Consider the following 26,336-nt stretch of genomic DNA (forward strand, 5'->3'; position numbering starts at 1 on the left):
CTCGGTCCATCTCGCCTTTCTTGTGGAATTTGAATTTCCGCCGTAACCTGTCAGACTCTGAGATTGAGGACTTAGAAGGCTCATGCGCTCTCTGATGATTGTATCTCTCTCCTTCGGTCCCAGATGCTAGATTATGGCCATTATCCTCTTCAGGGCTTTTTTCAGTCAAATCCTTTTTTCTAGCATTATCTCAATCTTCTGGATCTCCTCAGAACTTTCCTTCAAAGTTCGGTGGAAGTCTCAAGTTCCTTTCAAGTGAAGTCCTTGTCTGGTTAGTGGCACACAAGAAGGTGAATACTAATGAATGTTGCAAGTGAGAAGACCCTACAAGGCCCTTAGTCCTGATATTTGTATCCTGTGCATGAAGCACGGGGAATCAGCAGATCACCTTTTCTGCATTGTTCCTGACGATTGGGTTGTGGCACAGGTTATTTCAGTTAGCTAAGATGGATTGGGTTTCTCCAAGGAGCATATATGACATGATGTCCATCAAATTTCAAGGCTTCGGTAATTCTAAGAGGGGTAGTCTTGTGGCAAGCTGCGAGCATAGCTCTAATTCGGGTTGTGTGGTGGGAAAGAACGCAAGGATTTTCGAGGATAAAGCAAGGAATTCAGAGTCCCTTTGGGACTCTATAGCTTTCCTTGCTTCCCTTTGGGCTTTCTGTTCCAAGCATTTAAGGGACTCCCCTTAATGTGATTCAGTTGGATTGGATAGCGGTGTGTTCTCCTTAGGATTGTCCTTAGTGGGAGTTTTTGTTTTGTGTTTTTTCCTGTATTTTGTTGTCTTTGTGGAGGATTTCTCATCCTTCTTCTTGTACTTCTTTTTATATTAATATATCTTTGTGGCGTTTCCAATCAAAAAAAATTTTCTTCCATTAAAGTCTCCCCCTAAAGATGAGTAGGATAAAAAACTCTTCCACAAATGTAACACTCATAAAGGTGAAAAATTTTCTTATGGCTGGGTGATAGCATTTATACTCATTTTTTTTGTTGTTGAATACCCTACAAAAACACATTTGAGAGCATGTGGATCGAGTTTGCTGCAATATTGAACATGGATATGAACAAAGGACACAACCAAACACTTTAGGAGGTAGTTTGCAAAATACATGAAAGTTAGCAAAAAACTAAGAGAAAACAATCATTGGACTTTTATGGCCTAAGGCCCTATAGAGAAGCCAGTTTATTAAGTGGGCAATAGTTAAAATTGCCTCTTCCCAATATGACATAGGAATATTTTTTTGAAACAATAAAGCCTGGGAGACTTCAAATAGGTGTTGATTTTTCTCTTTAGCAATGCCATTTTTCTATGGGGTATATGTGCAAGAGGACTAATGAATAATGCCCTCCTTCTGAAGGAATGAGGATAACATTTGATTAAAAGTATTTATCAGACCTGATAGTTTTAATTTGGACCCCAAATTGGTCGCTAATCATTTTATGAAAAATAGGAAACACATTGCTCATGTCAAATTTATTTTCATAAGAAAAAACCAAGTCACTCTAGAACAATCATCAATAAAAGACACAAACCACCGTGCCCCTGAAATATTTGGAATTCAAGAGGACCCCCAAATATCAGAATGAATTAATGCAAAAGGGTAGAGGACTTTTTATTACTCATAAGAAAGGACACGCGATGGTGTTTGGCCAATTCACAAGTCCCACAATGAAAATTATTAACATCCAAATGTGTAAATGATGAAGGGAACATTTTATTCAATAAAGAAAAAGGTGGATGCCCTAAACGGAAATGGTGTAGCCAAATTTGGTATTTATTAGGTGAAAATGTTGAAAGATGAGAAAGAGGTAATATATCGCCACTGCCACTACTAGTTTCAAGGAAGTAGAGCCCCACCCATTCCCTAGCATGTCCAATCATCCTTCTCATAATCCGGTCCTGAAAAACACAATAGGATGAAAAAAATGTTACACTACAATTCAAGTCTTTAGTTATTTGATGAATATACAATAGGTTGATTAAAAGTTTAGGAACATGTAATACAAATTTGAGTGTAAGAGAGGGTGTGAGATTAATGTTTCCTTGTCCAGCAATGTGCAAGCGTGCCATCAGCAATCCTGATTTTTTAGTGTCCAAAACATGGGTTATATGTAGTGAAACAGGTAGGGCAGTAGGTCATGTTGTCTGTGGTACTTGAATTGATGATCCAAGACCTAGAACAATAGTCTTTTGAGACTCTAAAAGAATGAGAAACGAGATACTTACCTGACTGTGCCAAAGAGCAGGAGGCACTTGGCTTATCTATTGAAGAGAGAAGGGTTTGAAGTCTTTCAATCTTGTCCTTGTTGAAACCACCATTGTTGGAAGTAGTTGAAGCGACATCATCATCACAATGAGCCATATTTTGTCCTCCCTGCTGACCACTTCGATTTCCAATGCCTCTGCTAAAGGATTAAGGTTTTCCATGAAGTTTTCAATAAGTTTCTTTGGTATGTCGTGGCTTCTTGCAGTAATTGCACCATAGGCTACCTTTGTGGCTGGATGGTTGAGGCCTCTCATTTTTTCTAGAATCTACATTGTTGTTGCTTCTGTTATTTTTAATTGGCAGTACATTAGGAGTTGTTGTGGCAAAGGCTAAACTTTTAGAAGTTGGATTATCAAGCATCACTGTCCTTTGTCCTTCTTCAGCCCGTATGAGTGAGAAGACTTCATTCAAGGGTGGCAAAGATTCCTTGCCAAGAATTGGGACACATACTTGATCAAATTCCACATTAAGACCAGCAAGGAAGTCAAAAATTCTCTCACGTTCAACAAATAATTGCAATAGGGCAGCATTTTTGGTATACCTCATCTTAAAATTCTTGTAGTAGTCTAATTCAAGCCACAATCCTTTCATGATATTATAATATTCAATCACAGATACAATACTTGTTTGGTGGTTGTAATATTTGTTTTGATCTCATAAATTTGAGCTGCATCACACACTTTGGAATATGTCTCTCAAACAACTTCCCATATCTCGTGTGCAGTGGTAAGTAACATATAAGGCCCACTGATCTCTGGTTGCATAGAGTTCCATAGCCATGACATGATCATGGAATCTGCCTCATCCCACGCACCAAATCCAGGATCATCTTTGCTCATCTCTGGACTGATCAAGTGACTTAAGTTCCTTTTGCCTTTCAAGAACGTTTTCACTGGCTGTGACCAGACCAGATAATTTCAACCATTCAATTGAAACAATGTCTGAAGATTCTGGTATTCTCCTGATGATGGAGATTGGGTGTTGACATTTGAAACAGGGACAGTAGAGATTACTTCTGATGTTTTAGACATGATTGGTGGTAGGAATGAGAAGAAAAGAAAAAAATATGGAAACAAACAAAAGAAGGAATAGCTGCTGATGGATAAGCAAAAAAACAAACAGCATCCCTAGCAAAGAAGGTTGTGCAATCTCAGGAAAAAAAAAAAAATCTAGCAGCAATGAAGACTAAAAGTTTCCTAGTGCTCTGATACCATATTGAGGAAGAAGAATATTTCATCTTATTTCTTTAATGAATCAGTACAAGATATATATACAAGACTACCCTACACTAACAAGGAAAAAATTATGATTCTCGAACTGTGCAACTCCTAAAATTAAGGGATCAGATTGCTTAGATTTACAGTAAAGAAAAAAGAGGATCACTATATCAGAATCTAGCCTAAATTAAATACAAAAAATATACAGCTCATTCTGACTCTGTAGCTAGAGCTCATTTGACTTTCCAACACAGCTACAACTCATTCTGATTTCCCAATACCACATTGTACCTTAAACAAGGTTCCTCACCTCCCTTATAAGAGACTCAAAATGCCAAAAAGACTAGAGTGCAACCTGACCCAGGAAATGACCAAAAACAGTTCCTCTCTCACCTCACAATCATGAAAACCCCCACCTTTATGTGCTAGGACTACATCACTCACTGTATTTCCTCTTCATTTCTTTTTGTAGTCTCTCCTTTTAAACTTACGCTCAGATGACATTTTTCCTATAGACAGAAATCTAATTTGGTTCTTTAGAGTTACATCTTAAATTGAGTTTTACTCCTCAGAGACACACTTATCTTATTAAATTTTGCTGCTGCTTTGTACTTGAGACATGATAAGTTGCAGTATCTGGAGGTTCCATCCATGGTTTACTGAGTTGCCATTTATTTAGGCCTTGAAGTGTTCTTTCTTCTCTCAATCTCTGAGTCTTGCTATTTATGTAGACCTCAAGATCCTCTGTGCTCTCAAGTTGTTTATTCTCTTGATGTGATGTGAAAGCTTTATGTTTGTTATTTTGTATCTTTATATGTGGAGAAAATTTGTATTTCTCATTCATCTCTTAAAATTGTACAACCCTACAATTATATACAACAACAAGAAGAAAGAGTAAGAAAAGAATTGGAAACTACCCTATTAAAGATCCTTACAAATTAGGGATTATATAGACAAATATACCCAAATATATATTACAGTTGTAATATACAACTGTGGAAGATATACTGCTGTATATACAATTGTAATAATCTTCACATATAGTTGTGTATATGACTGTAACAAGCTGAAATAATTTTCAACACTCCCCCTCAAGTTGGTGAATATATATTATCCATTCCCAACTTGATAATGATTTCTTAAAACTGGGCATTGGCTAATTCTTTCTTTCATTAAGACATCAACTAATTGACTTCCATTGGACACATATGGTATGCAGATTGAAAGTCATTGTCTAACTTTTCCTTAATAAAATGTCTATCTACTTATACATATTTGGTTTTATCATGTTGTACCGGGTTATGTGCAATGTTGATGACCGACTTATTGTCGCAATAAAGTCTCATCGATGTCTCCCACTTAAATCTTCAGGTTCTCCAAGATAATCTTGAGCTAAAGCAACTCATAGGTTCCTTGGGCCATTGCATGAAACTCTTTTTTTTCAAGATCATTTCTGGTCACTATTATATCATCCACATAAACAAGTAGGACAGTTACTATCCCTAAGGCTGGGTATTTAACAAAGAAGGTGTGGTCACCATGACTTTGTTTGTAGCCAACGGTTATCATGACTTCAATTCCCAAGAAATACTTTAGTCTTCCAAACTCCTTAAGGCACCGCGCTTCAATGCTTCTATTTCTTTAAGATCATTTCCAATCACTATTATGTCATCCACATAAACAAGTATGACAGTTACCATCCCTAAGGCCGAGTGTTTAACAAATAAGGTGTGGTCACCTTCACTTTGTTTGTAGCCAACAATTATCATGACTTTGACAAATCTTCCAAACCAAACTTACGGAGATTGTTTTAGTCCATACAAAGCTTTCTTCAATTTACATACCTTTTTTCCTTTCAAGTGCATATTAAAACTAGGTGGAAGATCCATATAAATTTCTTTTTTGAGCTCTCCATGTGAGAGTGCATATTTCACATCAAATTGTTGTAATTCCCAGTCAAATTGGGCAGCCAAAGAGAGTAAAACTCTCATAGTATTCATCTTGACTACCGGTGCGAAAGTCTCATGGTAATTTACTCCATATGTCTAATTATAGCCTTTGGCTATGAGCCTAGCTTTATATCTCTCAAGAGAACCATCTACCTTATACTTTACAGTGAACACCCACTTGCACCCTATTGGACTCTTCTCTCTTGGTAACACAACCACATCCCAAGTCCCATTCTTTTCAAGTGCTTCCATCTTGCCCTCATGGCTTGTTTCTGCTCCTTACTAATTAGTGCCTCAAACAAGGTCTTAGGTATGACTATCGTGTTTAATCTAGTGAGAAAATTTCTATGAGATGATGACAATCTTTCGTAGGACACAAAATGAAAAAGCGGATATAAAAGGTACCGAGTACATGTTCTTGTGTCTTTTCTAACTGCAATGGGCAGATTTAGATCACTAGTATCAACAAAATTAGGAGAAATCTTAGGAAAAAATGGATCATTTACCACATAGGAAGTTGTCGGTTCTGACTCTTGGACTTGCACAGGTTTAGTGATGGTTGCTTTCTTCCTTGAGTAAACTAAAGTTGCCTCGTAGTATTGGGAACTTGTTTTCTTGAAGGTGGACATGTTGGTTCAAGAATTTGTGAGTACTCAGACATAGATGATTGTGATTGTGAGGGTTTAGGCAAAAATGAGGGCAAGTCAAGTAAGAACAAATCTCCTTCACCCGTATCTTCCATGAATGATGTCTCCCCTTGAAGATAAGGATGATTGAAGTAGCTTTCATGTTCAACAAAGGATACATTGGAAGAGACATAAAATTGTCGAGTGGGTGGATGATAACATTTGTAACCTTTTTTAGTAGATGAATACCTTACAAAAATGCACTTAATTGCCCTTGGATCTAGTTTCCCTCTATTATGAGCATGGACATGGACAAAAGAAACACAACTAAAAACCTTTGGAACAAGACTAGTAGACCCTGTAAAGTTTGGGAAGTATTTTGAAAAAATTTCCATTGGACTTTTGAACCCTAAAACTTTTAGTTGACAATCGATTTATAAGATGAGCAACGATAAGTATCGCTTCCTCCCAATATGATTTAGGAGCATTTTTCTAGGACAAAAAACCTCTTATAATAGTAAGAAAATGACCATTTTTTTCTTTTAGCAACCATATTTTGTTGGAGAGTACTAATGCAAGAGGATTTATAGATAATGCCTTCTTTTTTAAAATGAGGAGATAAAACTTGATTGAAGTAATCCTTTGCATTATCAGACCTAAACTTCTTGATTCCCACTCTAAATTGAGTTTTGACCATTTTATAAAAATTAGGAAATACAGTACTCACATCTAATTTTTGTTTAACGAGAAAGACCCAAGTTACTCGAGTGCAATCATTTATAAATGAGACAAATCATTTAGAGCTTGAAATATTAGGAATTGTGGTAGGACCTCAAATATCACTGTGAACTAACGCAAATGGAATTGAAACTCTTTTGTTAGTAATTGGAAAAAAAAAAACACGACAATGCTTTGCAAGTTCACAAACATCACAATGTAATTTTTCTACATTAATTCCTTTGAAAAATAAAGGAAACATAATTTTAAGAACACTAAACAACATATATCTAAAACGATGATGATGAAGCCAAATTTTATCTTTTGTTGTGGATGAGATTTTAGAAAGGAATGATAAAGGTACCTGGTTCTCAGTCCTATTTTGATTAAATGGTAACTCAAGATAATAAAGTCCATCATTTTTCCTAACATGTCCAATCATCTTCCTTGTACTTTGTTCCTAAAAAACACAATGAGAGGGATAAAAAATCATGTGACAATTCAATTCTTTGGTAAGTCGATGAATGGAAACGATATTGGTGGAAAACTTAGGTACATGTATTTATTCAAGTGAACTTCCCCTTGACTAGCCATCAGTAGTGGCTATTTTCTTATTACTAGGACATGGGTTATAGGTACTAAACTTTTGTGAGGAATGAGTAATATGATCTGTAGCTCCTGAGTCGATGACCCAAGAGCCTAGGAAAGACATATCTGAGACACTAAAAGTAAGAAAAGAGGAATACTTATCTGACTAAGTAAGGGAGCAACACTAGGACTCTCAATGGTTCCTAGGAGATTCTTTAGTTTCTCAATCTCTTCCTTATTAAGCTCAGTATATTCCTTGCCACCAGAATTCACTCTCTCTTGTAAAGGGTTTCATTGATCCGAGGGTTGGTTAAGTGTGCTTGAGTTCTCTGTTATCTACCTTTGAAACCTTGTTGTCCACCCTTGAAGCCCCTATCTTTACTCAAAATTTGAGGCTTTCCATAAAGTTTCCGGCACCTGTCCCTTGTGTGTCTCAGCTTCTTGTAGTAGGTACACCAAATAGTGTTTTTGTTCATTGTTTTGGACAAATCTACCGTTGATGGAGGATTCATGCTATCGGAGTTGTCAACAATCTCAGCATGATGGGTAGAATTTGAAAATAATTGAAGAGAAAAATATAACAGAGTGCCTTTGAAATGACAATGAAGGCTGTTAAACTGGGGTTCAAAAAAAGAGGAAAAAGGGTACTACAACTCTGATACCTTGTGAACAGAAAACACTTAAAAAAACTATTCAGCAATGAAAGTTGAAAAAAAATATCCCAGGGAGCCAAATTTGGCTCTGATACCATGTGGAGAAAAATTGTATTTCTCATTCATCTCTTAAAAGTATACAACCCTACAATTATATACAACAGCAAAAAGAATATACACAAATATCCTATTAAAGAATTGGAAACTATCCTATTCAAGATCTTTACAAATTAGGGATTATATACACAAATATACCCAAATATATATTACAGCTCTAATATACAGTTGTGGAAGATATACTGCTGTGTATACAGTTGTCTTCACATACAGCTGTGTATACAGCTGTAACAAGCTGTAATAATCTTCAACATTATACTCCAATGCTTGCAGTATAAATCTCATTTTTGTGGTATTCTTATTTTAATGCCTATGAGGAATTTGAGATTGCAAGATACAAGAACTTGAATGGGAGTGTGTGCGCAATTTTATCCAGTTCTAGGGCATTGAGAACTTTTTGCTTTAAAAAACTATGTTATATAATTGTCATCACTGCAACAGAAAACTGAGTTTTATATGCAATTTTAATTATTTATTTAGTGAATCTTAGTGACCAAGATTATTTAATTTGATGGTTGGCTGCATTTGGGAGATTTTGTTGAGAATTTAAGTAGTTAATAAGTGAAAGGGCACATCTTCAAAACTTCTGTGTTTGGAGTTTATACAACCCAAAAAATGTCCTTTCCCTTTTCTAATGTATTTATTTATTTGATAAATTGAGATTTATCTAATACTAAAAAATCCACTCTTTTGCCAGGCAGAAACAACTGTGATCGCCCAATGCACCAATCTTCTTTTATCATCTGGTGATCCTAGTTATGTCATGACCTACATCAGTCATAGTTTTCCTCAGCACCGACAATATCTATGTGCTGCTGCATGTATGCTGATGCATGGGCACCCTGACAACATTAATGTTGCAAACCTCGTAAGACTCTGCAGTCTTTTTTCCACTTAGCTGGATTGGAACTTGGTGCTTCATTTCTGCACCTCCTTTTTCTTTCATAACAAACTCATAAATTTTTAATGTTAGAGAAAATATGTTTTCCTGATATTGATTGCAGGCACGTGTCTTAAGGGATTTTTCCCCTGAAGAAGTGACATCAAATATTTACACAATGGTGGATGTTCTTCTTCATCACATTCATATGGAACTGCAGCATGGACATTCCTTACAGGTTCATGCATTTTGCCTAGCTTTTCATTTTGGATTTTAAACGTAATGGGCTCTATAAGTTTGCTTGATTCAAGCTTTCTATTCGGTTTTTCTTTTTCAGGACCTTTTATCAAAAGCTTGTGCAAACCTTGCATTTTTCATTTGGACCAATGAGCTGCTTCCTTTGGATATTTTGCTTCTAGCACTTATTGACCGTGATGATGATTCCCATGCTTTACGTATTGTGGTATGTTCTTCCTAACATGCATTTTCTTAACATCATGAGGTGATCATATAGAATTGGTTATTTGGCTCCTTACCGCCTGGATGGTTATTTTTGGGTCTGACATTTTAATTTTCCTGGGTTGCATTCCACGTGATAGATGAGTTCTCAACAACAAGAACAATTGAACTGCACTTGATGGTTTGGTTATTGTTATAAAATATAATATTCAATTATCACTCCAACTGTTATTTTGGATTGTAACAGTAAAAATTCACAGAAGAATTGAGCTACACTGGTGCTGTGATCCTTGTTATAAAATATAATAGTCATTACCCTTTTGGATATCACCAATACAAACCATAGTGTCTGTGAAGCTGCTCACTTTCACTACCTTCTTTACCCTTATTTGTCTATTGAAGTGTGCAAATTGTTGCCTTAAGTCTCATTGTATCAAGCCATGCACTACATAGTGCTGACAGCAAAATACCTTAGGTTTCCCAAGGTCATCTTTACTGCACCTGGAATGTGCTTTTTTTGGGGAACACCCAAACTCACAGATTCTTATGTTTGTAAGGATTGGTATATGTTTTGTGCTAACCATCTACCTAATACATCCCTCACAGAAATATGAAATATTGTACTCCCACCTGCTAAATGTGAAGTTTATGTATGTATCTATGCATATACGATGATCGTAGTTGTTTTTGATACTTCTTATCATAAAGGAAAAAGAATTGTATACAATGATGATTCTCATTCTATGTTAAAAGGAAGAAACCCTCCTCACTTGTCCATTGTATGCATGAACATTGGTCATGTATGCAAAATAGAGAATATGAATTATAAAATTATGTATGTTCCCAAGTGTCCAGTACATGCCATAATATCCACCATGTGTCCAGTGTCCAATTGACTGCCCTCTAAAAGTTTCCATGCTACTTAGCTAAGATTCACACAAAGTCTAAACTTGTGCATCATGGTGTAGGTTTAAAATTTTCTTGTGAGAAAAATGTTGCTAATTTTCAGTGAAATTCATAGAGATGCTGGACAATCTTTAGGCAATCTTTGAGCTGTTTCTAGTTGCTTATAATATTTTAGGATTGAGGAATTAATGATGAGAATTAATTTGTAAGTTATTGTACATAATAGTTTGTTTTTGAAGTTCATATCTATGGTTTTAAATGAATTGATGAATGCAAAAAGTAGCCTGTATCTGGAATCGTGGATTTAATTTTCAAACTATGAACTTTGGTTTCATGGTATTATACTCTTTTTATTTGTTTTCAACCTATGTTGGGGTCATCACAAGAATTCTCTCTGCCAAAGTCCTTGAGCTCTACCTGAAAACAAGATAGGTTCTTATCTTTTACCTGTCTGTTCATATTTTTATGTTTTTGTTTATTTTCTATCCCATTATTGCTTCAGAATTTCTGTTTTTACCCTAGTTTGGAAACATCTGAAATGCAGATGAATGATGATACTAGAAGGTAAAGCATATCCAAATTTTTAGATTTTTTTCAAAAAATCTCAAAACAGGAGTGAAACAGGGTTGTGATGCCTGAGTTCGTGGTGCAGGTGTCTGGTGTTGTCTGATCTTTCTTACTTCTGAATTTTTGGATTCCAAAGGCTCAAAAGGATCTAATTATGGATAGGATACTTGAGTGCAACATTTGTTTTTTTTGGTTTTCAAGTATCCTACCCATAATTGAGATCCTTTTGAGCCCTTGGTATCTAAAAATCGATACCAAAAGGATACTTGAATACAACATAACTAAAGGGGAAAAAAAAGGAAAAATCAATTGGAAATTAATTAAAAGCAAAGATATCCTCAATAAAACTTCCTCTCCATCCCTCCTTTTTTCTTTGATTTTTATCTTTTCTTTCTTTTCCCTAGCCATTCTTATAAAAGTTCACTTTCCATAAAACTTTTTGTTTCTTCAATGTTACTATTGCTAAGAAATTTGAAAATTAAAGGGGGAAAAAATTAAATCAAATCAAACTGCCATATTTGAAGAACAGCAGAGTATCCAACAAGGATCCTACACCTATACCCATGTTGTGTCATGTCATATCATATCAATACAAGTACAATGGATAAAGTTGGAGAGTTCGGATATTGTAGAAGGGGTATATAAGTTATAAGAAAATAAATGATGCTAGGTTTTATTGTTAACATTTGTTTGACATTAATTCATGATAACACTTAGTGTTCCTGCTTTTGGTACCAAGTTTTTTCTTTTTGTAAATATCAACAAGTACTGTCCCAAAATATGACATTTATGGTTCTTTCCATTTATTTATTTATTGATAGGCAACAAAAGATGTATTAATAAAATGATCTAACCAAACTTTAAACAGTAAATATACAAGGAAACCAAAAAAGTAAAAACTAAAAAACAGAATACAGAGGGCAGAAACCAAGTCTGAACCCCTTCCCATGCTATCTATAAATCAAGAGAAGTAGAATTCTCAACCCCTAAGGGATCCCTTGACCAAACAAACTAAGCCTAAGAGAAGAAATCCTTCAAATCCAATATGGTATGCTTCAAACCTTCAAAAATCCTACAGTTCTGCTCGTTCTATATGCTCCTCAAACATAGAGGAGCCAACTCAACATTCTCCTTTTTCCTTTACCAGCAAAACTACCACACCAACAAAATAAATGACCCTTAACGGATTGAGGAAGGACACAAGCCACTCAGAGTAAGTTGAATAAAATCAACCACAAGCACAATCTGTAGAAGAATATGGTTGGCCGTTTCCTCCTCTTGCTTGCACAGGCTGCACCAATTGCCTGAGACTAGCCCCTCCCAGTGATCTGATTGGTTGTAGGGAATTTTTCCCATAACATTTTCTAATAAAAAAAAATAAGCTTACCTTCTGTGAGTGTTGGTGCAGGTAATGGTGGGTGGGCATGTGTGTGTTATTGGCTTGTGTTGATGGTGTAAGGAGGGGAGAGTGCACCATAACCCCAAACCACTGTAAAAGGCATCCTAGAGGCTCCCATGCCCAAAATCTGCAGGACACGACGGAAAAACAACTTTTCTTAGAAAGTTTTGCAGTGATCTATCCCTCCTCACCCCAAGAACTGAAACTAAGTTAGTAAGAGAATAACGACTCCATTTTCATTTACAAATCTTGAAGACTCCTCGAATGGAGAATCAAAACCACCCTCCTCAAGCCACAAATTCCCAGCATATTAAATAATTTGCATTTATGTTAAGAAATATATTGGTAATTATTTACTTGTAATGATGATCCATAAGTATACGAGTCATTCTAATCTTCATAATTTATAGATTTATATGATAAAAGGTTATATAGTGTTTTAAAAATATCCTTTTTGATTCATTATGCTTCATAATCATTTTGTTTGTTGTAATAAGTTAATTGATCTTGACACATCTTTGTCAGAAACTGAGGAACAAATTTGGGAAGCAATCTCTCAATGTAGACCCCTCAAACTAAGGATCCCACCAAAACCTAGTTTTGAGACCCTTTCCCACTAAGATCATTTATCAGCAACTTAAAGATTCTCTTTATATGTTCATATAATTTCAAAATTCACTCATGATTTTATCACATAGGTTCCTCGTTGCCAATTAAAGCTTTCTAATCTATCTTGGTTCATGATTTAGAAATATATCAACTTTTTGGCTTTAGAACTCTAAATTTATAGAATGCAAATGAGCTTCAAAGTTTTTAAATGATTAAGTTCATTAGGAAACTAAATCATGCTAGATAGGGACATTATTGATGCCAATTTCACTTTGATAAATACTGGCGACCATTGTTTTCTTTGAAAAGCCATTGTAATTTTTTTCAAATTGAATGTACATTTAAATCTTGATTAGTTCTTCAAATGGGCAGTTCAGGTTTTCCATTAGTCACCCAAAAGCCAAAAGTTCAAAAAGAATGAAATAAAATTCTAACCACGTAAATTGTCTTTTCTCTTTTTCTATCTCACTCAATTGGTGCTCAAACCTATATTCGTTTGTAACAGGCTGTAGATCTTCCTCTAGTGTTGTGGACCTATGCTATACTTAATCAGTCATTAGCCTCACTGGGATTATCTGAAAAGTTTATCAGCTTAAGTAAACTTATCTTAGGGATTCTATCATTCTACTAAACTAAAGCAAATTTGTTGGGTCTCAGTCATTAGCCTCACTGGGATTATCTGAAAAGTTTATCAGCCTATATTCATGTTTCTATTGTTGCTACAGTGACATTGTGCTTTCTGTTTGCAGATTAGTCTACTAGACAAGCAAGAACTTCAACAAAGAGTAAAATTATTCTGTGTGAACCGTGGGTCCCCTGAGCATTGGCTTTATTCTGGAATGTTTAAGCGTACTGATTTGCAAAAGGCACTTGGGAACCATCTCTCTTGGAAGGAAAGGTGATGCCTCATGATACAACATGCTTTACATGACATAAATGACACAATTTGTATCCTAACTTTAAGTTTATAAAAATTAAATTTCAGCTGTTGGTGGAACCCCAATGAACGTTAGGACCAAACAAGTCCATTTTTGGGTTCCCCCTTGGCTACTTTAGGTGAACTTTATTCTTGAAGGCTCTCAATGAATTTCTTCACTCGCATAATCATTTATAATAAAAGAAAGAGAAAATTCATATAATCTTTTTAGAAGGTATGAGAGATAATACAAATATATAGAGCAGAATCCTATATCAACAAGGAAAGTCCAGCTCAAAAATATATAGAGTAGGATTCCTATTTCAATAAGTCCAACTCATAGAAAAAGGACAAAATAATATACTATAAGTTGTCTTCTTCAAAGAACTATGGCAAGCGGTTATATTTCGGGGGTAAAGGTGAAAGGGAGGAGGTGTCCCATTTGTTGTTTGTTGATGATGCTCTTGTTTTTTATAAGGCATTCCAAGATCAATAGTTCATTTATGTTGGCTACTCATGTGGTTTGAGACTTATTCAAGGTTGAAAGTGAACTCGGAGAAAAGTGACCTAATTCCTATTGGTAGTGTGGACTGGGTTGAGGAGTTGGTTTCAGAGCTTGGGTGCAAATAAGGCACACTTCCTTCTACCTATTTAGGGTTGCCTCTATTAGATAGTGTATAGTTATTTAGGTTATTTACTTTTCCTTTTCCTTTTCTTTCCTTATTGTATTGTGGGTCCCACTAACATGTATATATATACCCAAGTCCAATGTGTATTTTTTACAGTTTTTCAATAACAATAATTAGGGATTCTCCCTTTTCTCTCTCTCTCTTCGCAGCCTCTATTGGAATCTAATAATTATTCCTAATTTCATGGAGTTTATTTGATTTATTTATGATTTTATGCATATTTTCTGCATATTTAGATTAGTTGACTATGTAAATTAGGGAAGTTGCAATTTAGATGATTTGTAGGAAGAATTTTAGGAATAGGTCAATTGTCTTATTTTATTTTCATTTATTGTACAAGTTTGAAAGTTGTATATATATTTGTACTAATTTTTCAAAGAAATAATAAGAAGATTTTATTTTCCAACATGGTATCAGAGTTGGAAAAAGGTTTCTAGTTTTTTTCTTCTTCTTAGCCTTCATTGTCAAGCCTTACCTATCATATTTGCAACCTTTTATTGCCATCAACCCTTATTTATTGCCACCATTGCAATAAGTCAAGACACACAAGAGAGACATGCTAGAAATTGCATGGAAAGCCACAATCGAGGGTTAAGGACAACCACAAGGGTAACACACAATTTAGAAACAACAAAGACACCAAGTTCAACATCAACCCCAGACAGTCCCCTTTTCACAAAAGAATAACTAGATCTCTTGTATAAGATCATGGGAAAATCCGAGGTTTCCTCTTCCTTCACTTCTTGTTCTTTTGCACAATCAAGTACTTTAAAACAACCCTTAGTACTTCTAATATTCTTCATTTTAACACTTGGATTTTTGATTCAGGGGCAATTGATCACTTGACTAAAGAGTCTAATGTTTTTCGATCCTACGTTTCATGCTCTAGTAATGAAAAAGTACATGTTGCTAATGGATCTTTGACTCCTATTAGTAGTAAAGGCAATGTTTCAGTCACTCCCATCACTTTTTCATTTGTTCTACATGTCTCAAATATGTCTTGTAACTTATTGTCCATCAGTAAATTAACAAAATTTCAAAATTGTTCTATAACTTTCTTTCCCACTCATTATGTGTTTCAGGAACTAACTACAGGAAAGATAATTGGTAGTACTAGAGAGAGAGAGAGGGTCTCTATTATTTGGTTATTGAGGAGCAAGGAAAGATTCAAGTTCATCAAATAAAAAGGAAATACAGAAAAAGAAGGAGAATTTTGGTTAATGCATGAAAGATTAGGGCATGCAAGTTTTTTCTCTTTGAAAATTTTGTACCCTAAATTGTGTGTCAACCTGGATCCTTCTAAATTCCAATGCGAAGTTTGTGAGTTATCAAAAAACCATTGTATTTCTTATCCTTTGAGTAGTAAAAGAAGTGAAATTCTTTTTTCTCCCATCCACACTGATGTTTGAGGTCCTTCACAAGTTTCTTGTCATTCAGGAGCAAAATGGTTCATAAGTTTTATTGATGACTGTACTCAAACCACATGGATCTATCTCCTAAAAGAAAAATCTAATACTATCCTCACCCTTAAACAATTCCATCAAATGATCCAAACCTAATTTAATGCAAAATTGCAAGTTGTGAGGTTGGATAATGGAGAGGAGTATTTAAACCAAACCCATGGAAATTATCTCTTAAAGAATGAGATTATTCATCAAACCTCTTGTGTAGGTATTCCTCAACAAAATTGGATAGCTGAAAGGAAGAATAAACATTTGTTAGAGGTAGCTAGAGCCCTAATGTTTGCTAGAAATGTTCCTAAGTTTTTTTAGGGAGATACGGTGCTTACAATTGCCTACCTTATCAATAGGATGCCCACAAAAAGCCTAAACTCCAAGACTCCAATAGACATCCTAAAACAACACCTACCTCACATAAACTGCCTTAGCTCTCTTCCACCCAAAGTCTTTGGTTGTACTATATTTGTCCATATTCCAAACAAAAATAGATCCAAACTTGATCCCAAATCCACTAAGTGTATTTTTTTTGGGCTATTCTCCCATACAAAAAGGGTACAAGTGCTATCATCCACCTACACAAAGGAAATTTGTCTCCATAGATGTAAGTTCTTTTGAAAACCAACCCTATTACCAGAAATTTGATCTTCATGGAGAGAAAATATTGCAAGAAGATCAGTCTTGGATGCTTCCTTTACCCATTTGGAGTCATGCTACTGAACATGGTGATGTAGAGGAGGTAAACAACATACGATCAGCAACATGAAAAGAAACTGACATCATAAAGCCAGCATTAGCAGAAAATGCTATTGAACATGGTGATGTAGAGGAGGTAGACATCATACAACCAGTAGTAGAAAAAGAAACCAGCATCATAAAACCAACAGTAGCAGAAAATGTTGATTTAGACTTGATGGTTTACTCTAAGAGGCCAAGGCTACCAGTATAAGAGCAAGACCCAATCTCTTTTACACACGACCAATCATCAACTCAGAATTAGGTACATCTAATCCTTCTAATCCCTCTCTTGTTAATCATGGTTTTGACACTGATCTTGATATTCCTATAACTATTCACAAAGGTGTTAGAAGTTGTACTAAACATCCTTTGTCAAACTTTCTATCCTCTCATAGACTTTGCCACCAATATGAAGTCTTTACTACTCATTTGTCCTCAGATTTAGTTCCTAAAAATATACAAGAGGCTCTAAGTGATCCTAGGTGGAAGGAGGCTATAAATAAGGAGATGAAAGCCTTGTATAAAAATGAAACATGGGATAAGAAAAAAATTAATGGAATGCAAGTGGGTGTTCACTATAAAATACAAAGTTGATGGTTTGATTGAGAGGTATAAAGCTAGGTTAATAGCAAAGGGACACACACAAACCTATGGAATTGACTACCAAGAAACTTTTGCACCTATGGCAAAGATGAATTCCATTAGAGTTCTTTTATCCTTAGCAGCAAATCTTGATGGCCTCTACAACAATTTAATGTAAAAAATGCTTTTTTGCATGGGAACTTAGAATATTTATGGATTTGTCTCTTGGTTTTGAAGGAAAATTCAGCAGTGGAAAGGTTTGTAGATTGAAGAAATCATTGTATGGTTTGGAGTAGTCTCATCAGGCATGGCTTGAGAGATTTGCTAAGTCTCTGCTCAAATTTGGCTATCACCAAATCCAAGGAGATCATACCCTTTTCATCAAGCAATCACCCCGAAAATAAGATTACTACACTTATTGTTTATGTAGATGACATAATTATCACTAGAGATGATGTAGAAGAGATACAAAATCTTAAGGGAAAGTTACCAAAAGAATTCGAAATCAAAGATCTTGGAAATCTAAGATATTTTCTTTGTAATGAGGTGGTAAGATCAAAAAGAGGAATCCATGTTACTCAAAGGAAGTATATCCTTGATTTGCTAATTGAAACTAGGATGCTAGGATGCAAACCTGCGGGTACACCTATTGATCAAAATCTGGATGTACTTTTGTGGGCTGCAACTTAGTTACTTGGAGAAGCAAAAAGCAACATGTAGTTGTTGGACCTAGTGTTGTTTCGAGTTATTGCCCTTGGCATTTGTGAACTCATGTGGCTAAAGGGTTTATTAAGGGAACTGCAAGTTAATCTTGAGAATCCCATGAATTTGTATCGTGATAACAAGGCTGCAATCAACATTGCTCACAACCCAATACAACATGACAAGACCAAACATATTGAGATTGATAGACATTTCATTAAAGAGAAGATTGATAGTGGACTAATTTGCACTCTGTTTGTTGCATCCAAACTACAACTAATTGATGTCTACACAAATGGAGTTCAGAATCCTACATTCAACTCTACGGTAACAAGCTAGGAATGGAAGATATCTTTGAACTAGCTTGAGGGGAAGTGTTGCAATCCAATAATTATTCCCGATTCCATGGAGTTTATTTGATTTTTTCCTGATTTGTGCATATTTTTTGCATATTTAGGTTAGTTGACTATGTAAATTAAGGAAGTTGTAATTTAGATGATTTGTAGGAAGAATTTTAGGAATAGTTGTCTTATTCTATTTCCATTTATTGTACAAGTTTAAAAGTTGTATATGTATTTGTACAATTTTTTCAAAGAAATGATAAGAAGATTTTATTTTCCAACAGCCTTTGGGTGCTTCGTTTAGATCAATGTCAATCTAGGAGGGGGTAGAAGAGACGTTTCATAAAAGACTCTCATTGTGGAAAAGACAATTCATCTCTGAAAGGGGGCAACTTACTCTCATTAAAAGCATTTTATCTAGCATTCCCATTTATTTTATGTCTTTATTCTGTATTTTGAGGATGGTAAGATTGGGGTTGGAGAAAATTTAGAGGGATTTCCTATGTGGAGGTGGAGGGTTGGTGAAAAAGATGCATCTTGTGAAGTGGCTCACCGTGTGTTTGGAGAAAGGCAAGGGTGGGTTAGGGATTTGGCGTCTATCTTTGTTAAATAAGGCGTTTTTGTGCAAATGGAGTTGGAAGCATGCCATTGAAAGAGGTGTCTTTTGGACATTAGTGATTAGAGGCAAATATGGAGAGGATGAGGGTGGGTGGTGGTCTAGTGAAGTTAAAGATGGGCATGGAGTAGGGCTTCGGAAATCCATTTCAAAGGAATGAAGCACTTTCTTGGGTTATTTTTCTTTTGCGTTGGGTAATGGGAGGAGGATGAAGTTTTGGATGAATAAATGGTGTGATGAGGGAAAGTATATGCAAGAAAAGAAAGGAAAAACATAAATAAACTTTAAGTAGGATTATATTAGTTGGAATTAAATTAGAATTGATAAGGCAGAATCCTCTCCTGATTGATTCTTTCCTTGATCTTACATTATTTGTTATTATGTATATTTATCTTTTCCTAGTTTGTAGGATCTCTCAACTGTATATACACTCTATATAATGAGAAACAATTACCTCAATAATTATTGAGGTTTTCAGCCATATTTTACACGGGTTCTCAAACCTTTATAAGAATTAGTATTAGTTGGAACTAAAGTAGGATTAGAATTTGGAGTCAAGTTAGGATTAGCTAATTAGGTTATAAGACAATTAGAATTAGAGGCATAATAGGTTATTAGAATCCTAGTAGACTTTGGATTTCTTTGAGAAGCCTATAAATAAGGCTAATTGATGTAAATCAAAGTAATTTTTTATTAATGTATATTACGTTTGTTTGGAAGTGTTGCAATCCTCATTGGTGAGACTCAATTTATTTTTTTCTAGGTGAGACTTCTAAAAGGACTTAGTGAGACTCTAAGATTTTTATCTCTTTTCTTCTTATCTTTTTTCTCACTATTTTTTTATCTTATTTTTTCTACCATAAACTTTATCCTTATTCCTTTCCTTAAACCCTAAAAAGTTAAAACCTTAGCCCTCTTATTTGATTGTAGGCAACCATCCTAGGTGTTCTACATCATGGTGTGGTGATGAATTGTTGTGTGTTTCTTTCCCCTTTTTATATCCCTTAGCTATTTCAAGAGAGGCATGGGTGATGGATCTTTGGGTTAAGATAGGGTGGGAGGTCATTGGAACCCTTGTTTCTCTCAACCTTTGAATGATTGGAAGGTAGATGATGTGGAAGATTTATTTTTCAGGTTGCAAAGAATGGTAGTTGATACAGAGGGAGAAAATAAGATGTTATGGATGAACTTGGACAATAATAAGTTCTTTGTTAAGCTTTTATATTCGCTTTGAAATCAGGGCTTCTTGTTTCTGTTCCAATGTAGGAAGTTTGGAAATCGTGGGTCCATTCTAAAGTTGACTTTTTTGAATGGAAGGCTTCTTAGGGCAAAGTTTTGATTTTAGATAAGAGGGTGGTCTTTGGTCTATAAGTGTTTTATTTGCAACGAAGATGAAGAATCCATAAATCATATCTTTTTTCATTGTTCACTAGTTAGGATCGTTTGGCAATTGTTGTTCAATCTCTTTGGTATCCATTGGGTGCAAGCTGCTACAGTTAAGGGGGCTTTATTAAGGTGGCACAGTTCGTTTGTGGGTAAAAAACGAAAAAAGGTTTGAAGAGCAACTCCATTATGTATCTTTTGGACAGTTTGGAAGAACAGAAATCTCAAGTTGTTTGATAACGAGGAGCATTCTGCTCAGTTTTTAAGATGTTCTTTCTAATAAATTTATTCACTTGGGTAAAGAAGTACATAGAGATGGATTCTTTGTCTTTACTTGATTTCATTGAGTGGTTGGGTTATGGTTAAGGGTGGGGGTTGTTGCTTAGGTTCTTTTCGTGTTTCTGAGCTATTAGGTGCTATTTGTATATGTCTTGTGTATGTTGGTGTGTCCTTGTGGTATTTTTATTTTTAATGCAATTGGTTTTATCTATAAAAAAAAAATACTACATAGAAAATAATAATTTCTTTTGTCCTTTTCTTAACACTCCCCCTCAAGCTAAAGCATAAATATTATCAATTCTTAGCTTGGAACAAAGACGAAGAAATGGGCTCCTATGTACCCTTTTAGTAAAGGGGTCTCCAATTTGATCGTCTAACTTGATAAATGAAGGGATAAATTAAGACAGTGTAAAATTCCATAATCAGTGAGTGAGACCAAAATAAATGAGAATAGGGTTTGTGAACTCATTTCTACCCTTGCAAAGGCAACATGGTTAACTAACGGAACACCTCTTTTCATGAGTTGATCACAAGTGAGGATCTTTTATGAAACCACCTCATATGCAAATAAATAGGCCTTAAAAGGAGTCTTTGAGCCACACACTTTTTATGTGAGAAACAAAAAGGAAGATCAAGAAGTGTAAAAGAACTTTATAGAAAAACACTCATTTTTTGCACACTTCTGTAATAAACTGTTCTCCCCCTTGGCACCCTGCCCCTTTCTTTGTCCTTCAAATAACAAACAACTGAATTAACTAAAGGAAAAGGCTCACCAACTCAGCTCCTAACATGGAACAACCTCAAAAATCAGAGGCATGCCTAATACCTTCCACCTAGAGATCTGCAACCCCTACATTTTTTTATAGAGGCAAGTCTAAGTGGATAAGGAAATTGAGCTTTAAGAGATCCCTCCCTACACCATCTATAGATTCAAATCTTAGTTTTAAACCCATTCCCAACCCTCCCATAACTTCTTTTGTGCACCAATCCCCATCTTTCTCCCCATATTTATTTGAGATAACCCACTTCCACCAGCTATTGAACTCTAGAACAAGCCTCAACTACTACTTTCTAGAAAGACCTTGTTAAAACTTGAGAGTAGAAAGTCTTCATTGCCATATATCCATGAGCCTACCTCTAATTTTATCTCAACAACAATATGCCACTTCACTAGATGCAAATTCCTTTAAGTATATACCATCCTAAAGAAAGCCATGTTGAATCTTTTCTAACTAAATCTTCACTGCTGTAGGGATAACAAATAAGGGAATTAAGTAAACCAAAAAATCACATTGGGTGCTTTTGATGAGCATATTGTCATGGACTTAGTCTTTTCCTAAACTCATGCAGCACTTAAACAAGCCAAGACACTTGATCTGCTAAATCAGCCTTTCTCCCTTATGCTTAGCTCACTAGGCTAAGATACACACAACTTAGAAGCTTTAGAAGGCGTAGTAGGCAACACATAAAGAATGGAAGCTTTAGTGCTCTCAAATGATGTTGTACAATGCTTGGAAGCTCACTTGCTTGGTGTCTTGGCTAAATAAGGGTCTCACCTATATATAGGCACCTTAAGAAGTCTCTGGAACCTTGGAGGATTCCTTACAAATCAAGAGATCCCTAAAATATTCTAGATAACTCTATGTACAAGGCTATATACGAGAATGTATAAGAATATACAAGAGACCTCTGGAACTCTCTAGAAAGCCTTGAACTCTTCTCATGCCTTCCACCATAATGTAGATATATGTGGACATCTCTAAGCACCTCTAGAAGCTTCCACACTCTTCCCACCAATGGCTAAGTGTAGATGGCTCCAGGAGTTTCCAAAAGCTTCTTGCCCTCTATATAAGCCCATGGGAAGGGTCATTTGGAGCATCTTGTGACAATAAGCTTCCCTGTTAGTCAAGTATTCTTGTTTCCAAGAGGCAAGCCTTCTCTTAAAATGTTACTTCACAACTTCCCATGCTAAACATGACTTGAAAGAAGCCGTTCAAACCCCATCCCACAATGTAGCATCAGCACTAACATTTCCACTCTATCACCTTGCCCATTGGAATAAAGCTCATTCTTTTGTGAGTTAGTTGCAAGCCAAAAGCTAATGCAAAACATAAAAGGGTCCACCTCAAATACAAGAACTAATCCTGGTTTGCCTTGCAAAATGTTAGTGTATCATCTACAAAGAGTGGATGAGACATGTTGCCTTTTTTCCCCTTTTCGCTTAATGAATCTACCTCACCCTAGAGGTGAAGCAATTTAAACCCTCCATAACCCCTATAGACAAATAGAGGGAAAGGGGACCTCTATTAGTGTATCACCTACAAAGAATGGATGTAATTATTTTTCAACTTTATTTTTTATGTGTCCATTTGCCGTTCTTTTTCTATGTTAAGTGATTAAAAACACTGCAGAACCTGCCAAGGTAGCCCAATTGGTCAGAGCCAACACTACAAAGTGTGGTCCCAGTAAATGGCATATGGTCCTGGGTTAGAATCCTACCATTGATGATACTCTGAATTTATCCAGTACTGGTTGTTGCGGGATGGTCAGCACCCCAAGGTTTGGGTCTCCATGGAGAGTCCTAAGCGCTTGGTTATAGAAAGTTCCTCAGTTATCAAAAAAAAAGCACTGCAGAGGTATTTCTTATGGAGTGCAGAAGCTTAAATACCATTTCATAGACTGGCACTAGTATGTGGTCCATAAAATCAAATGGGGCTCATATTTGGAATTTCATCAATATGAGATACGGGTTTAGTGAACATCAATGTAATGGTATGCAGTGGAGGAGGGTTTTGTCAAGCAAGGTGTTGGTGTGGAAGGATGGATATACTATTGAGAAGTGGTTTTTTAAAGGAGGGGTTCCCAAGAGGTTAGCTTTTGGTACAGGATTAAGAATGAGGACTTCAAGAAGGGTATTGGCTTTGGGTCAGTGGATGATAGCAGTATCTTCCTCTGTTTCTGTTTTCTGTTTTTAAATAGATTGCCAAGCCTGTTTATTGTCATCGTAATGCATGCCCCTGTGACATTAGTAGCTAGTTGAACTAAGAGGTTTGTAATTCTCCAACTTCTTAGCCTCCTTTCTTGATGATTATAAAAACCTAGTCTGTTATTGATTAAGAATATGGTGACTATGTAGAAAGCCACTAATGATGACATAACCACAATGGTTGCTTTCTGTAGCCCATTCCTTTTTATATAACTTGAAAATGCTGCTGTTCATATTAATAAATTGGAAGTCTTTTATGCTTATGGTACCACTATTTTTTTAGATAAGAGCTAAGTAGCAGCTTTAAGCACTTGTTTTCATCAAGCATTGACATGGTCCTTGAAGTTATACCCTTTGTCTAAAGATAGTGAGCACCTATTCCTGTTGTTGTGGTTCATGCGCATCAACCATGCATTCTGTTTCAGCTATTCATTTCATCCATAGAATCTGCTTTATCATTTTTACCACGTCTAGTTCATTGTCTTATATGTGTACTTTATGATCCTGCTGCATTCTTCAGTTTATATTTGTTAAGCTAGCAATTTACTTGTTAGGTAGTAGAAAAACAGTGCATATCAAGGTAGTGGGTCAACAATGTATGTCAAGCTTATTTGGGTTTTAGCCAAATATCCTGTCTCATGAGCAACTTTCCTTTTGAATTTGCACTTGGACTCAATAAATTGGAAAAAAATAAACATAATTGAAATTCAAATTCATGACCTCCTATAAAACCTAGCTCTAAAATGTTGTTAAGCTACCAGTTGACTTGATAGTTTAACTATTAGGTAGAGGTTCAACAATATATATTAAGCTTATTTGTGCTTTAATGTAACAATGTTTATTTTTATGTTATAATTTCATTTGAATTGATGGATTACACAGTATAGACACTCTTCATTTTAAGCTTTGCAGGTATCCTGTGTTCTTTGATGATGCTGCCGCACGTTTGCTTCCAGTCATTCCCTTGGTGGTTTATAGGCTTATTGAAAATGATGCCACAGATCAAGCTGACAGGGTTCTGGCCATGTATTCTCAATTGCTTGCTTACCACCCTTTAAGATTTACATTTGTCCGTGACATACTTGCATACTTTTATGGACATCTTCCAGGAAAGCTCACTGTCCGAATATTGAATATACTTGATTTGGGCAAGGTAACAATTTACTTTTTCTTACTTCTTCAGACCAATTCCTCTTTTTTTTCTTGCATTCTTTTTTTTTTTTTTGGGTCCCTTGAGATGATTCTTTTTTCCAGCAACTTTATTGACTCTGGATTTGTTTCAGATCCCATTTTCTGAATCATTCCTCAAACACATGAGTTCATCAAATCCCGTCATATGCCCACCTCTCGACTATTTTGCTACTTTGTTATTGGGCCTTGTGAATAATGTTATACCTCCAATAAATACCAACTCAAAATCTGGTTCAATGGGAGATACTTCAAATAATACACTGCGTGCACCACATAACAAAACTCCAGCAGCATCTCAATCCGGACCAACAAATGCTTCTGAAGGCCAGAAATCATTCTATCAAACCCAGGATCCTGGTACATTTACTCAGCTGGTTCTTGAAACAGCAGTCATAGAAATACTCTCTCTCCCTGTACCTGCAACACAGATTGTATCATCACTTGTCCAAATCATTGTTCATATACAATCGACTTTAATTCAGTCCAGCAATGGTCTGCATGGACCACCAAATGGTGTTGGGCAAGGTTCGGTTTTACCAACTTCCCCTTCAGGTGGAAGCACAGATTCCTTAAGTGCAAGCCGATCAAGTGCTTCAGTTTCAGGAATAAATACGTCTAACTTTGTTTCCAGAAGTGGTTACACATGTCAACAGTTATCTTGCTTGTTAATCCAAGCTTGTGGTCTGCTATTAGCTCAGCTCCCTCCAGATTTTCACAAACAACTCTATATAGAGGCATCACGTCTAATAAAAGAGAGTTGGTGGCTTACTGATGGGAAAAGATCATTGGGGGAACTAGACTCTGCTGTAGGCTATGCTTTGTTAGATCCAACATGGGCTGCTCAAGACAACACCTCAACAGCCATTGGTATGCTTCTGTATTTGGTGGTTATTCACTAGCATGCTTCACTTTGTTTCTGTGCCTTAGATTCAGTATTTATCCCAACTTTTCTAATTGATTCTTTTGCAAATTCAGAGTCTCTACCGATTCTTTTACATGCTTTATACAATATTTTTCACTCTTTGAGAAAATGTTCTGCATAGTGCCCCCAAAAACTTTTAGTTGGTTTCAAAGGTTAAAATGGCTTGTTGACCTTGAATAACTTCTGATCATAATCCCATGATGAACACGGATATTTGTTGGAAGCAGAAATAAATCATATTTATCTTGTCAAAAGCATAGCTAAGTAGTCTGCTACGATTATATTCACAGAGCTGTCCTATGATCTTGAGGCCAATGCATCAATTGCATCATCTCTAGTCCCACCAAAAAAGAAAGTGCATTCTCTGTCTAAATTGTTGGTTTTTCCTTTTGAATGCTACTGAAATCTTGTAAAGGGTAAAAAGGAAGAAATAGAAAAGTGTCAGTAACAAGTGTGAAATAGTTGATATCCATGTGGCTTATGAACCTTAAAATTTAATTCTCCTCACTCCTCAGGTATCCAAAATCTTAATTCCATGATTTAAAACTGAAGAATTCTTATTTCTACTCATTTTATTTTG

The 26,336-nt window shown here is 35.7% G+C and overlaps 1 protein-coding gene across 5 annotated transcripts in view; it reads left to right on the forward strand.

The window, feature by feature from the left end:
- Positions 1-26,336, forward strand: part of LOC117913451 (mediator of RNA polymerase II transcription subunit 23) — a 125,008-nt gene that overhangs the window by 94,015 nt on the left and 4,657 nt on the right. For all 5 annotated transcript variants that reach the window (XM_034828452.1, XM_034828437.1, XM_034828445.1 and 2 more), the window contains 6 exons: positions 8,832-9,002; positions 9,139-9,252; positions 9,352-9,477; positions 13,704-13,852; positions 24,556-24,796; positions 24,927-25,701. In XM_034828452.1, the coding sequence (XP_034684343.1) occupies positions 8,832-9,002; positions 9,139-9,252; positions 9,352-9,477; positions 13,704-13,852; positions 24,556-24,796; positions 24,927-25,701 (1,576 nt within the window). The remainder of the gene's footprint in view (positions 1-8,831; positions 9,003-9,138; positions 9,253-9,351; positions 9,478-13,703; positions 13,853-24,555; positions 24,797-24,926; positions 25,702-26,336) is intronic.

Source organism: Vitis riparia, chromosome 1 (genome assembly GCF_004353265.1).
Source record: "Vitis riparia cultivar Riparia Gloire de Montpellier isolate 1030 chromosome 1, EGFV_Vit.rip_1.0, whole genome shotgun sequence".
Lineage (NCBI taxonomy): Eukaryota > Viridiplantae > Streptophyta > Magnoliopsida > Vitales > Vitaceae > Vitis > Vitis riparia.